This window comes from Pelodiscus sinensis, chromosome 8, assembly GCF_049634645.1.
Source record: "Pelodiscus sinensis isolate JC-2024 chromosome 8, ASM4963464v1, whole genome shotgun sequence".
NCBI classification, from domain to species: Eukaryota; Metazoa; Chordata; order Testudines; family Trionychidae; genus Pelodiscus; species Pelodiscus sinensis.
Genome location: NC_134718.1, coordinates 39,805,408 through 39,820,698, shown reverse-complemented (window position 1 = coordinate 39,820,698; position 15,291 = coordinate 39,805,408). Strand labels below are relative to the sequence as shown.

General features: G+C 41.1%; 1 protein-coding gene across 2 annotated transcripts; it reads left to right on the top strand.

The window, feature by feature from the left end:
- Window positions 1-4,333: 4,333 nt before the first annotated feature.
- On the top strand, window positions 4,334-13,592 carry LOC102454712 (C-signal-like). 2 transcript variants are annotated; one of them, XM_006121440.4, is made up of 4 exons: window positions 4,334-4,470; window positions 4,730-4,969; window positions 9,730-9,907; window positions 12,956-13,592. In XM_006121440.4, exons 1-4 carry the CDS (start codon window positions 4,468-4,470, stop codon window positions 13,240-13,242), a joined length of 708 nt encoding a protein of 235 aa, XP_006121502.2. In that variant the 5' UTR covers window positions 4,334-4,467; the 3' UTR covers window positions 13,243-13,592. The 2 variants fall into 2 exon arrangements, with proteins under 2 accessions (XP_006121502.2, XP_006121501.2); XM_006121439.4 differs by lacking the exon at window positions 4,334-4,470 and having other exon boundaries at window positions 4,497-4,969.
- Window positions 13,593-15,291: the final 1,699 nt, after the last annotated feature.

The following is a 15,291-nucleotide window of genomic DNA, read 5'->3' as shown; positions in this document are numbered from 1 at the left end:
CCTTCTGTCAAACATTCTCCCAGCACCTCCCCCTCCTCCCTCTAGCCCCCAATGCCCTTACCCTCTCCTCTCCCAGCATCACCCTGTCCCCCTCCCACTGACACCTCCCCTCCTACCTTTTTCCTCATTGTCTGCACTTGGTCCCCTGCCATTTGTCTCTCCTCCACCCCTGTCCCTTTGGTGCCTTCCCCTTCCCCTCCGACTCCGCACAAGCACCTTCCTCTCCCAGCCCTTCCCCTTTCCCTCTGCACAAGCCTCTTCTCTCCCTCTCCCTTCTGCCTTCCACTTTGCAGGGCCGGAGTCTGTGCTCTGTCCTCGGAGTCCGAACCCACAACTCAGCTATGTGGCGCAACACAGCACCCAGCAGGTTTAAAATCCCGGGCTGTGACGTTACGTCACGTCCGGGCGTCTCCCCACCCACTGGTTTGAGCACGCTGCTCAGGGCAGCAGCAGCCAGCAAGGGGGAGCTCAGAGAAGGTTGCGCACGGCAGGGACGGGGACGGGGGAGAGACGCTCTGGGGCTGGGGTGGGAGGATGCATGGGAGGTGGGAGGGTCGGGACCCGCTCCAACTCCAAATATTGCTGGAGCATGGGCACCACAAGCCCACACACCTCGCCGCCCATGCCTTTGCTGGCTAGCTGGCTCTCTCTCTCTTTTTCAGAGGGGGTGGGGGAGTGCTGGCTCCTCGCGGAACCCCTAGTTTTGCTCTGCGGAACCCCAGGGATCCCCGGAGCACCAATTGGGAAACACTGGTCTAGAGAGAGTCTGAGAATGACTCCCCAGCCCAGTGATTGCAGACTCCCCTTAGAGATGGGAGACTCAGAATCCAAGCTTCCTGCTTCAATACACATTTATGTATATACAATGTGTGGAGGCAGGAAAAGGGAATAAGGGAATTTGTGTGCAGCCATCTTGGTCTTGTTAACAAGAGAGCAAGAGTCAGGCTAAGTCTGTGGCCTGACAACGCGAGATCTGTAATTAGACCCTGCTTTTGCCTCTCACCTCTGTACAGAGATAAGGATAGAATGCTGACTCCGGCAGGGACCTTAAGATAAGGAGCATCTGGGTGGAACTAAATAACTGTTAGCCATTGGTGTTTGTAATGGGAAGGAGACTAATTGTTATTGTTATTATATCTAATAGACAGTATATAAACTGCTTCATAATTGCTTGTATTCGAAGAGCTGCCTCGGAAGGGGGGGGATTCCTCCCCCCCCCCCCGTCCGAACCAGTTTTTCCCTTGCTGCAGCTCGTTATAAAACTGCCTCTGGCTACTTGTTGCTTACAAACTCAGAGTGAGGACAATGTTTTCTTCCACAAATGGAATAGTGCCAAAGGACCCACAGCATCCAATCCATAGGTTAGTATTTAGGGATTTCTCCCTTCTCCATGCTGGAGATAGATGGGGGTATTAAACCTAAACCTGGAAGAAACGCCTAATCATTTGGTTAAAGGCTTGGGGGTTAGATGTACTCAAAAGAGGCCTACTGGACTGTGCAAAATAGGCAGAGGAGTGCTTAGTCTGAGTCCTGTTGGGGCTTTGTGTGAATAAGGTGCCAAAATGCAGGGCCATATCAGGGTTTAAACACCAGTGTTGTGCATGTTCGGTCACTGAAATTTAAGTACTTTGGCAACTTGAATTGAGGGCTTGTTTACGCATGAAATGTTGCTATGGCACACCTGCACTTGCACTTATGCAGAGCTTCAAACACTACAGTACCTATGTTGACAAGATGGGTTTCCCCATTAACATAAGTTCACCTCCCTGAAAGGTGTCAGCCAGGTTGATAGATTTTTTTTTCTGTCAGTTTAGCATTGTTTTCACTGGGGAGTAGGTTGACTCAGCTATGTTGCTGAGGGTATGAAAAATCTGCACCTCTGAGTGACAGGGTTGCCAGTTTGGATGGCTGTTCCTGACAGTTTCATCACAACATAGTTTTTCACAAAAAATGAATCTTTAATTCGTGGAAACTCCAGGACAACCTTGGAGGATTGGCAACAACATTTACTGGTGTCATTAAGATGACCTGGCCTTAGGCCACTAGTTGATAGCAGGGGTTTTGTGAATGCCAGTGGCATCTAAATATTGGATGTAGTTGCCTAAGTGGCAGGTAGTTGTTTAACTCCCTTTGTAAATATAGCCCATAGACCCCAACTGTGAAAAAAATCACACACATTTAACTTTACTACAGGGAATTATATTGACTTTGGGAATGTATATACTGCAAACCTAAATCAAGCTATTTTAGGTTGACTTATAGCAACTGTAGCAATTACTGTGGTGGTGCATGTCTACACTACATTTCTCAGGTAGCATCCTCACCAGCAGCGGTTCCACCAGCCTAAGAGGAGCAACAGTGCAGGTTCCTGAGAGACTTGTCTCTTAACTTCACTGGCAGACTTCCTCCCCCCATTTCCCATTCCCAACAGGGTACAGAGAAAGCCCCTCGGGGCTTCTCTCAGACCTGTTTCCCATTGGGAAACCCACTCTAACTTTGCACACACACACCCCTTCTCTGCTGTGAGCAGGGCAGAGGAAGCCACATGGGGCTTTCTTGCCTCCTGTTCCCTACCTGCAGGAAGTAGACAGGGGTTCGGTGGGGGGGGCCTCAGGCTTCTCACTCCAGCTCCCAGATGGGAGTGGGATCAGAGGAGAGAGGATTTCTTGTCAGTTTCACAGCTCTTGCCTTGAAATTGACAAAACAGTGGGGCTGTGTCTAGACTGCATCCCTTTTCCTTAAAAGGGATGCAAATTAGACATATTGCAATTGCAAATGAAGCGGGATTTAAATCTCCCCCGCTTCATTAGCATAAAAATGGCTGCCGCTTTTTTCCGGCTCAGAGCTTTGCCGGAAAAAAGCGCCAGTCTAGACGCGGATCTTTCGGAAAATAAAGCCTTTTCCAAAAGATCCCTTATCCCTCATTTTAAGAGGGATAAGGGATCTTTCGGAAAAGGCTTTATTTTCCGAAAGATCCGCATCTAGACTGGCGCTTTTTTCCGGCAAAGCTCCGAGCCGAAAAAAAAGCGGCAGCCATTTTTATGCTAAAGAAGTGGGGGAGATTTAAATCCCTGCTTCATTTGCAATTGCGATATGTCTAATTTGCATCCCTTTTACGGAAAAGGGATGCAGTCTAGACAGCCTGGATGTAAGGGAGGCAGTGTATCCACAAACACTGTACCACCCTAACTATGTGGATGTAAGTCTTCTGCCTCTCATAGAGGTGTAATTATTGTCTTGGTGTAATAGAGCACTTACATTGTGAGATGAAGGTTATAGTGAAGATACATGGACATAAACTGTCTTATATGGACCTAATTTTTTAAATGAAAGCTGAGCTACTCACATAACCACTTGACTCCAAGAGCTGGTTCTTTAAGAAAAATACCAAATATACTGTGAGGCTCATAATAAAATAGAAAAAAAAAGACAGAACTATGCAGCACTTTAAAGACTAACAAGATGGTTTATTAGGTGATGAGGTTTCGTGGGCCAGACCCACTTCCTCAGATCAAATTGTGGAAGAAAATTGGCATGACCATATATACCAAAGGGATACAGTCAGAAAAAGTGAACACATATAAAATTGACAAATCAGATTTTAGATGTTGACCCATTAAGATCAACATGCTGTACTGTCTACAGTGAGAGACTCTGCTTCACATTATCCAAGATTCTAAAATCTGGTTTGTCTATTTTATATGTGTTCACTTTTTTTGATTCTGTTTGGTATATATGGTCATGCCAATTTTCTTCTACGATTTGATCTGAGGAAGTGGGTCTGGCCCAGGAAAGCTCATCACCTAATTAATCATCTTGTTAGTCTTTAAAATGCTGCATAGTCCTGTCTTTTGTTTCAAGACCAGACTAACACTGCTACAACTCTATTAATAAAATAGAAAGATCTGGCGATGTTGCATCACTATGCTTCCCTAACTCTCCCTTAATCATGATCTCCCATATGATCTACAATGACATATGTCTGACCTCAGATATTTATACTTTGACAGCACCAATAAGGGTGGAGGGCTAATGCTGCCTTACAACATGCAATATCGAAGCTGGAGTTAGTTCCCAGTGTTTTCTTTATTATGGGAGCTGGTGGGAATGGGACTTCATTTCCCAAGGTCCTTTGGGCGGGGAAGCGGGCTATTTGCTGCTGTATTACAGTATTTCATACCGCCTTTCCTAGCCCAGGTAATCCTGGGAAATGGATTCCACACCTTCTGAGCTGTCAATACAGGAACGGGACAAAGGCACTACGAATCCCAGTCTTTACGCACCTCCCCTCTAGCTAAAATCAGGGAGCTGATTGAATGTGAGGATACACATCCGGGTCCGGGAGCGCTGAGCATATGCGTTTCCTCTGCACGCTGACAGCTGCAGCAGTTTCTTTGGCCCTTGCAAAGGTGCAAACGAACTGGCGCTTTTCTGTCAGGGAGCACCCATCTCTAGCCGTGCCCCTGTATGGTGAATGCAGCATATAACTGGCACTTATTAATTAGAGAGCGGTAGGGGGTCCCTGGCTTGGGGGGGGAGGGAGAATGCCTGGACGGAGGGCATAGCTCTGTGGGCGCCATACAGGATCAGACTGGGGGGCTCCCTCTTGGGGAAGAGTAGATGTAAGTGTAGCTGGGGGGCCATGGCAGGAGGGACGGTCTTGGTGCAGGGAGCCAGCAGGGGACTCGGTCTGCACTTCTGCAAACACATTTTATCCGCACGGAAACAGGCGAAAGTGATCGCTACCTGCAGGAACCCCGAAGCAGCCAGCGCCTTACAAGCGCTGCACGGGCTATATGCCCAGAACCTCACGGTGCTGCGGCTGGATGCCACTCGGGAGGCAGAGATCCGGGATGCAGCAGAAGCAGTCGCGAAGGAGCATGGTCATTTGGATCTACTCATCAACTCTGGGGCAATGTTGCACCCCAGCGCCAGAGGAGAGACGAGCCTGCGGGAGATCTCAGCGGAGGTGGGCCAGAGTTTCCCTCAATGGAAGCATCAATGGGGTCAATAGCAAGTGCAGTTAGTGCACACCTGTTGTATTTCACTGCTGTGGGATTAACTGGAAAACCCCTTGTCCTGCCAGTAGCTCTCAGAGCAAGGACATTCCACACTGCACCTTAGTTGGACATAAGCTGCGCAACTGGAGCTACACAAATTGTGTAGCTTATTTTGAGTCAATTTCAAAATGTAGTGCTATCTACACAGCACGTATTTTGAAATAAATCACTATTCCAAAACGTCCTTTGCTCCTCATGGGATGAGGGTTACAGGCACATTGGAATAGCGAGCGCATTATATTTCGAAATAACAGGTGCACTCAAAAGACATGGAATTGCAATTTCAGGATATCTCTGGGATCCTAAAATAGCGCTGCAGTGTAGACATAGCCTCAGACTTGCTTTTCTTCTTTCCAATGTTTTCTCCTCTTTGCAGATGTATTTGTCCAAATTGTATGTCAGTTTAAGGCTTTGCTAAAAGGCTAGATTGACCTGTGGTGAGAAGGGAAGGAGGTCTGAAGAGGAGAGTGACTTTTTTTTATTAAAGGTGGCTTTGCTGACTGAAGCCATTCATCTGTTTGCAGCTGGGTGTATTTCAATAAATATACCAGTAGACACCTCAAAGTGCATCATGGCTTTAAAATTATGTCCAATTTGAAATCAGTGGCTAGTTTCCATGAGAGGAAAATATATGCCACTTACTGGCCCCCATTCAATACCACAAGAAAGGAGTCTTCTAATGGCAACTGAAGCAGATCTAGTGGGTTTTTTTTCTCCATACATTCATTCCCGTTGTTTCATGCTCTTTAATATACACACTTTGCACTCAGGAGCGCAAAGCTCCAGGATGCATGAAACTGAACGTATATGTTTATGTACTTAAAAATAACAACCTCTGAGAAAAGAAAAAGGGGACACAGCTGGAAAGGTGCCCAAATTTAGAGGGTCTATTTGGACACCTTGAACATGCACATTTCCAGATACATGGAGTTTGTCTATCTGGAACTGTATAGGTATAGTTCAGTAATGAAAATACACCACAGGTATTCAAGACGTTATTTTCAGACCTTCAAGTACGCTTTGAAAGAAAGTTCTGGTCTAAACATAGCACACTGAGAAGTAAGTAGTTTGCATTATAATTGCAGAGAACATTTGAAAAAATATCCTGAACAAAATGTATTTTGGCCAGTTAGCATAACTCAAAAATAAATTTAACAATCTTTGGCCGAGCTAAAAAAAGAACAGAAAAATGGCAATAGCACACTTTTCAGAGAGCTATGAAATAACAAAAAGCAATCCCTTCCCTCGTCCACAGAGACGTATATCCTTACATCATGTTCCACAACAATGGCAGTGGAAAAAAAGTTATTTTCCACTGGTGTTACAGTAGATTAACTAGCTAGGACTGTACAGAGTTTTTTGGGAGCCTGGGACAGACACTGAGGGCCCCCACTCTTTCAAATAAATTATCCCTGAGGGAAGGCAGGAGGGCGAAGAGTTGAAGAGGAAGCTCACAACACACTCAGGTGACCCTAGAGTGGGATGCAGCTCCAATCACATAGGTCTGGGTCTGGGTTTTGCAACCTAGCTCCAGGGGTCACAATACAACTTAAGTTTGGCCCTGCATCCCTAGCATTTCTATTAAGGATGGGATATTCAAGGGAACTTGTGCTTTACTTAGGTGATTTTGAAAATCCCACTCTGTCTTCATCTGATCCTTAACCTTAAGTAACAGCAATATAATGATTTGGGAATCTGTGTTTGTTTTGTCTCTTTCTTAATGTGAAATGACTTCATTAAGCATATCTGTCTGCTAAGTGAGTTATTCCCATTTCCCTGTTTTTCTTTATGCTATGTCTCTTAGGGATGTGAACTTGTACCCGTGGACACAGTTAACTGATGATCCTGGGCTCATCAGTTAACGTGCATGATTACACACAACCCTCCTCTCCTCCTCCCACTACTGCCTCTGCTACAGGTGGCTCCATGGGAGTCTCCTTCCCTCCATTCCCCTCCGTGTGCAAGTGTGTAACTGCTGAAATTTACACATTTACCTAAATAAACGCATTTTAACTTCCCCTATTATCACCCCTAATGTCATTACCTCACAGACATTAACCTTCTCTCCTCACCCCCATTCTGTTCTAAAATTTGATTTTTCAATTTCCTGTGTTAATTTTTTTTTATTGTATCACTTTGGTATATATGGTTGTGCCAATTGTCTTCCACAAATTGATCTGAGGAAGTGGGTCTGGCCCATGAAAGCTCATCACCTAATAAACCATCTTGTTAGTCTTTAAAGTGCTACATAGTTCTGTCTTTTGTTTCAGCTAGACCAGACTAACACGGCTGCATCTCTATCACTATGTTAATAGGAGAGTGTCTGTCCACACCGGCACTTTTAGTCATGAAGCAATGTCAGATAGCGGTAAATTTTTTTCACACCCGTGACTGATAAAGGTTTTACTGACAAAATTATTAGTGTAGTTATAAACTTCGTTACTGAATTCATGTTGCTAATTCCATCCCTTCATTTTGTGTTGTTTCTTTTCTTTAACTCACCGTGTTGGTTTTATGTGCTAGGACTAATTTGAGGGTTTTTTTAGGGAAAAAATGATCAGAAAATTCCTAGGAGAGAAAAACAAATGTATTAGCCTTGATGTGGTAAAAAAAAAATCAATGGGACTCCTTGCTTAAAGTTAAGCGCATACATACATCTTTGCAATATTGGAACCATAAGAATGAAATTGCTCTCGTGGCCTTTACTGTAGTATTCTTAATAAATAATTTAACCCTAATGTATACATAAATTAAGATGGTAATATAGTTTCCTATTTAGATCATCTTTATAAATACATAAGAATATAAGAACGGTCATACTGGGTTAGACCAATGGTCCATCCAGCCTAGTATCCTGTCTGCCGACAGTGGCTAATACCAGATGCCCCAGAGGGAGGGAACTTAGGGTAACAGGTAATCCTCACGTGATCTCTCACCTGTCACCTACCTCCAGAGAAACTGAGGCTAGGGACACCATTCTTACTCTTCCTGGCTAATAACTACTGATGGACCTAACCTCCATGAATCTCTTTTTTGAACCCTGTTAAAGTCCTAGCCTTCACCACATCTTCTGGCAAGGAGTTCCAAAGGTTGACTGTGTGATGAGTGAAGAAACTTCCTTTTGTTTGTTTTAAACCTGATGCCTGTTAATTTCATTCGATGACCCCTAGTTCTTATATTGTGGGAGTAAGTAAAAATTTTTTCCTTATTCTTTTTCAACGACAGTCATGATTTTACAGACCCTCCTTAGTCTCCTCTTTTCTAAGCTGAAAAGTCCAACAAATCTTTTTAATCTCTCTTCATATGGGACCCATTCCAAACCCCTAATAATTTTTGTTGCCCTTTTCTGAACTTTTTCCAATGCTAAGATATATTTTTTGAGATTAGACAACCACAGCTGTACACAGTATTCAAGATGTGGGCGTACCATGGTTTTATATAGAGGCAATAAGATATCTTCTCTTATTCTCTATCCCATTTTTAATGATTCCTTACATTCTATTTGCTTTTTTGCTCTTCGTTTAAATTTGTACACTCCAATGACAAAACAACATGTTATAGTACTAGTTGTTTATTTTCAGATACCAAGTGACCAATGTTTCAAAGTTCAGACAATATCAGCAAAATCTGAAAGAGCTAAAGTAGTTCAGTTTTTTGTTTTCGGTGCAAGTGGGCATTAAAAAGAAAAACAATTATGCTACTTGATGTTTTAGGTTAAATCATTTTAATTTAACTAGCTCAACACACTCTTCAATAAGAGTCCACAAAGCAGAATTGGCTCCATATTGACTCTAACTAAATAAAAATGAAAATTTTATTTGACAAGGAAGAAGATGGAATTAACAAGGCATATGCACATTATTTTGTTTGCTGTTTGCCTTTTGTCTTAAACAAAAAAAGAATGCTTCTCAGTAAGGCTTATACCTTTGGATTCTGTACTTTGCCTAGGATAATGTGATGCTAATCCTTACCAGAGTTTCTGAATATCACCAATAAGGCTGTGTCTAGACTGGCCACTTTTTCCGGAAAAGCAGGTGCTTTTCCAGAAAAACTTGCCAGCTGTCTACCCTGGCCGCTTGAATTTCCACAAAAGCACTGATGATCTCATGTAAGATTGTCAGTGCTTTTGCAGAAATACTATGCTGCTCCCGTTCGGGCAAAAGTCTTTTTCCGAAAAACTTTTGCGCAAAAGGGCCAGTGTAGACAGCAGAGATTTGTTTTCCGCAAGAAAGCCCCGATCGTGAAAATGGCGATCGGGGCTTTTTTGCGGGAAAGCGCGCCTAGATTGGCCACGGACGCTTTTCCGCAAAAAGTGCTTTGTGGAAAAGCATCCTACCAATCTAGACGCACTTTTCCGAAAATACTTTTAACGGAAAACTTTTCCGTTAAAAGCATTTCTGGAAAATCATGCCAGTGGAGACGTAGCCATATAGTAATATGGATTTGCCAACATTTCTGGAAGGATCATCCCCTACACATTACAGTTTATCCTGACCAGCAATTCACATGGGCCAAGTGACCAATAACAAGAAATGTTTATTAGTGAAATGATGAAAAATGATGAGATGACTTTATATCTTTTGTTAGTAAAAGATGGAACTTTCAAACTGGCATTTGATGGTTGTAAGCTATCTACTTTTACAGTTTCTACTTTATTTTAATGTTCTAGGGTCTTTCCATAACATTGGCAACAAATACCATAGGGCCCTTAGTGATGGCTAAATATTTTGCCCCTCTATTGCGGAAAGGAACTGGAGCATTTGGAGATCAGTTTCCTGACCAGGCCAAACAGCATACGGCCATACTGGTGAACCTAACAGCTAAAGTGGGCTCCATAGGAGATAATAGTAAGTACTGTTTAACATAAGTGTTATGTAGTAACCCAAATATTTTTTCATATAAGAAGATAAATGATTGACATGAATGTTTTATAACATCCAGCTGGTGTGGGCCAGCATAGCTAGTAACAATACAGAAGATCATTATACTTTTCTAAGCATTACTGCATCTTGATTTATATTTTCCTTGCAAAAAATAATGTGTGCAGTAAAAATAATAATGCTTTAATTGCATTAATACATTGTCTAACAAGTATCTATTTAATTCTTTTCTTTATCCCATCTCACTGCTAAAAGTAATTATGATGGTGTATGCTGCTACAATTTTTTAAATTTAAAATTATTTTTAAATTGCAGATTTGTATTAGGTGATAGAAATTCTAGTTAATTAGGCTTTCTGGTTAACTAAGTGCCAGATAACAGAGCTTTTACTGTAACAGATTAACATCCTATGAAGTTTTATGGAAAGCCTTCTTCGATGTTTTCCACCAAGGTTGGCTCAGACACTTTACATTATTATAAACACTCTGTCTGTCTACTTCCTAGTTCCAGGATCTCTGGGTGTCTTCTATTCCTTCTAGAAATTACTCTCAAAGTTCATTGTCTATATACTCTTAGTCTTAGGGTGTAGAGACACTCACACTTGATCAACAAAACTTTCATCATTCATGAGTGCTTAAAAGACCCCCTTATGAACAACAAAGTTTTTTTGAGGCAAGTGAAAGTGCTGCTTTGTCAGCAGGAGTGCTCTGCTGCCATCAAAGGAAACCCTCTCATAGGGGGTGGAAATTTTTATTTGGCAAAAATGCAAATAAAAAGTCTTTGCACAAGCTGATTTTTAGCAACAAGGCTGGGTTGACACAGCTTTTTTGGCAAAAGTTGCTTAGTGTGACATACCCTTATACTAGAAATCACCTGTGGCTTGGGGATTTCCCCCCATTTTCTTGTTCCCTGTTTCTGAATACCTTTGTTAACATTTGACTTCATGTGTAATTGAGCATCTATTGTGTTAGCTAAGTTTGCATCCTCTCTGGAGGCAATCCTGTTTTTCACCTTTGCTGGTGATTGCTACCTTGATGCAAACTTTAAAAACATAGTTTGGAGAGGAGAATTATCTGTACATGCATTTTACAGTGGTACCATTGCAACAGTGGCTTTCATACGACATAGCATGGCGTTCTTTGGTGGACTAGAAGCTCTCTACACCCCCTGGCCAATTTGAAGAGGTTCTTGAATTACAGTTACAGATCTTTTGAAAGCAGAAGTCCTGAGATGCTCCTAATCTTAGCTCACCCCTTCTGAGAATCAGTGGTTTATCAGCATTTGAAGTAGGCAGAGTTACTCCTGCACATCCTGTACCCTGCACAGAACAGAACCTCCCTCTTAAATAGGACCTATGTGTTTGTGCTTTGTGCTCCAACCGAGAAGCCCCAGATCCACCAGCCATGCATGTTCATCCACCCATGTGTAGAAAAGAAAAGTTGTATGGGTTTAGTCCAGAAGTTGAGAGACAATAAAAGCCATATTGCAGCCTCAATGGCTTTTCATTGACCACCCTGCAGTGAGGTGACAAACACCTTTCTCAGGCAGGGTAGTCGTCTGGATTGCAGCCTAATAAGAGACTTTCCCTTGGACAAGTTCAGACTTATGCAGTCACACAGATACTATTTCCACACACACAATACGGTGTAGAGTTCATAATTTGATCCTGTCATATAGCACTCTGTTACAAGAAGTTCCAGTCAGTTTTTCCAATGAAACAGCAGTTTTGCAACACAACAGGCTTCCTTGTTCAGATTTACTTGCACTTATTATAGAACGAAATTGTGAAAGGCCTGATGCAAACTGATAGTGTGTTATAAAGCACCAAAGAATGTGACCATTTGTGATCATTGAAAATTCTAAAGCTCTTTTTTTTTTTTTTTTTTGCAAGAATGGGATGTTAACCCTGGTGTTTTGGCTAAATTGCATTTTGAGTTCTTCCTTTTTGTTCCCCTGAACTTCTCTTTGCAGTTTGAATTGGATATTATGTCTTTCACTTCCACTTGTAGTTTGTTTTGTAGTGTTGTTGTGCACTAGCTTACACATGCCATGTTTCATCTCATACATGTGTGTATTTAGGAGGTGCGGGAAGTCACTTCTTTATATATAATTTGCAAGCACTGTGGATTTTTCTGGATAAATGGCTGTATAAAATGTTAAGAATTATTCTATCAGTACCTTTGAAAAACCCTTTACATAAAGCTGCATTTCTGAGACTTTGTGAAAGGATTAATTACGTGAAAAAGTAACTGGGTGAAGAAGGAAAAAATCTATTTGATGTATAATATTAGTATAAAATTAGAGTGTTGACTCATTTCTGGCTGGGTGACTCATACTCTCAGGGATTTAATTATCCAACATAAGTAATTCTAAAATAGACACCGTGGTTTGGTAGATGTTTATTGCTAGCATGGCACAGGTAAACAGGAACCTTGAATTCAGTGTTAACTGGTAAATTGAATACAGAACCGGGAGAAAGGACTTCCTAAAAACTTATCTCAGTTCTGCCATTGACTTCCTATCTGTCCCTTGGCAAATAAACATAAAAATATAAATATAAAAATACTAGATAAATGAATTTAAAAGGAAACTAAAGGGTAAATGATAAGAGTCCACTGATTTTTTTTTTCTAAAATTATTTTTTTCATAGAATTTAAGGCCAGAAAGGATCATTATCATCTATTTTGACTTTTTGTATAACAGACGGCAGAATTTTATGCAGTGGCTCTTGCATCAAATTCATAACATCTGGTTGGTCAAAGAACCTATCTTTTAGAAAGACAAACAAGACAGTGGGTGAATCCAATGGTTTTTCTAGAACATCTTCATGAAAGAAATACATCCTTTCCCATGGTTCAGAAATATGGGATAATGCTGTATGTACCAACAAATAACCAAAGATATATTCACTAATGTATTATTCTGAGATCTATCAAATATATTAACATGATACAGTTATGACACAACGTTGCTTGTGGATTTGCACAACTTGCTTACCTGACATTTTGTTTTTAGCCTTAGGTGGATGGTATAGCTACAGGATGTCTAAAGCAGCTTTGAACATGGCTACCAAGAATCTCAGCATTGAACTTGGAAGAGGGAAAACTAAAGTGGTATGTGTTTGTTTGCATCCAGGAACTGTGGACACTGACTTATCAAAGCCTTATCACAGAAATGTTCCCAGGGTCAAACTCTTCACCCCAGAATATTCAGTTAATTGTCTAATGAATATTATTGAGAAACTTGATATGGGGAAAACAGGAAAGTTCTTTGCTTGGGATGGATCTGAACTACCTTGGTGAAGATTTGTTTTAATGTAGCTGCTCTGGTACCATAGAGATGAGAGCAGTATAAATAACTAGCTAGAGTAAAGCTTTTAGTAAATATTTTGTTGTGGTGTATTATGGGGGTATCCAGAAGATATGAGATTTTAATCCCAACTATGTCAATGACTTGCTGTATGACTTTGAGCAAACCTCTCTGTGCCTCTAATTCACTATCTGGTAAATGGGAATATTACTTTCCAACCTCAGGGCTCTTGTGAGGCTAGATTTATTAATGTTTATAAAAGGTTTTAAGAGTCACTAAGAAAGGTGCAAAAAAGTGTATAGTTATAATTTTATTAATTATAATAAAAGAATACTGATTATGATTTTCTGCAGAGTTGTTTATTTATTCAGATACCATGCCTTGGTTGGTGTGAATGGGGGGGAGGAGCGCAGTTAGAGAGAAAAGGGATTACATAGCAATGGGAGAAAGACCATTTCAAAAGGCCTTTAATTGTCTCTTTTATGCTATCAATTTAAAAGGTGATAGAACAATGTAGGACTCATCTAATAAAATCTAATCCAATGGTGACATCTGACAGTGGTGAAAACAGAATTCATTGTGCAAAGCTGTGAATATTGACTCCATTTTGATCAAGTCAACTGCAACCTCTTTCTTCCCCATCTCTCCTCTCCCCCCTCCATCTTTTATTGACAGTTGCCAGATTGGATTGTTATTGATTGCAGGGATCCCCACCGCCTGCATACTGATAGATCAATATCCCCAAGAAATTCAGGCTCTTATTCAATTTTAAGTATGTACCATATAATGACAGCAATAGTAAGATTCAGATTACAGTTTTGTCACAGTTTTGCTCTAACTTATTTTCACGTTATCAAAAAGAAGAAACATTGGCAAGTTTCAGTGAGATATTCATGTTGTTCAAATGTAACTCTTACTATTTGGACTAGAGACAGACAATGACGTTACAGGTTCATATTCATTGGAGACACAGGTACATACTGATTTTAAAAAGCAGGCCACTTACAGATTGATAAGTAATTATTGATGCACAGTACATATGACATTGAGCCTAACGAGACAAGAGAATGATTGACAAAACTGTTCCATACATCATTGAGCGGTACTCTTTACCCACTGAACTTTGTCCAGATCCAAGAGTTATACTAGAAAGCAGACAATCAAACAACTGGTGACGTAGGGGAAGATCAAATAAACTATGCCAAACATACTGTTTACAGTCCTTGTGTTTTGTTGCCCTCAACCTGACTACTCAGAACTTTGGTCATAGTGGTGACAGCCAAAGCACATCATGCTTATGTACATTCATACCAAAACAAAGATATGAAGATCTTTTGGGGGCATTAAAAATAGAACAGCAAAACAATGATGAAAAATTGTGCAGGTTTTTCAGTGTGGTAGGCTCTGGGAGTCAGAACAAAAGAAAGTAAAAAGAAGGAGAAATGTATAAAAGTCCACTGTATGTGATGTGGAAGGTAGCATGGTCTGAAGAAATGAAAGCATTTGGTTAATAGGAGAATCTGAGTTTTAGGCTTAGCTCTGCCATTGACTTGCTTTGTTCGGTTCACCATTGCTTCAGTTTCCCCATGTGTATAAGAATAATAATGGTTTTCCATTTTTGTAAAATGTTTTGAGATCAATGGGCACAAAATGCTATATAGGTATTAAGCATTATTTATTATAAAGTCAGGAGGATGTTTCACCCTCCTCATGTTTCCCATGTACACTGTGAATGGAACCAAACTAGCTATACCTAGATTTAAATTTGGTTGGTAGGAGAATTATAAATTGGATTCTTTGAACAACAAAGAAGCAAGGATTCTAGCTTCTCTGGCCAGGCAAAAACCTTTTTCTGAAAATTGTTTTATAAAACTATACTAGATTACCTAGGAAATTAATCTCCAGTATGGCCTAGCCTACATGATTGTCAGAAAACAGCATTTTCTCTCCTTGCTCTGGGACTCTACTCTCTACTAGCAGTAGGGTTTGCTTTAAATCCAATGTTATTTGTATTTGTTGATATGCAGGAGGTAGCGCTCTCT

Excerpts from the sequence above, each read along its gene's own strand:
- LOC102454712 (XM_006121439.4), top strand. The coding sequence starts at position 4,643 with ATGGCAGGAGGGACGGTCTTGGTGCAGGGAGCCAGCAGGGGACTCGGT. Across the intron at positions 4,970-9,729 it reads TGCGGGAGATCTCAGCGGAG|GGTCTTTCCATAACATTGGC; the intron begins GTGGGCCAGAGT and ends TTAATGTTCTAG. Across the intron at positions 9,908-12,955 it reads GGGCTCCATAGGAGATAATA|CCTTAGGTGGATGGTATAGC; the intron begins GTAAGTACTGTT and ends TTTTGTTTTTAG.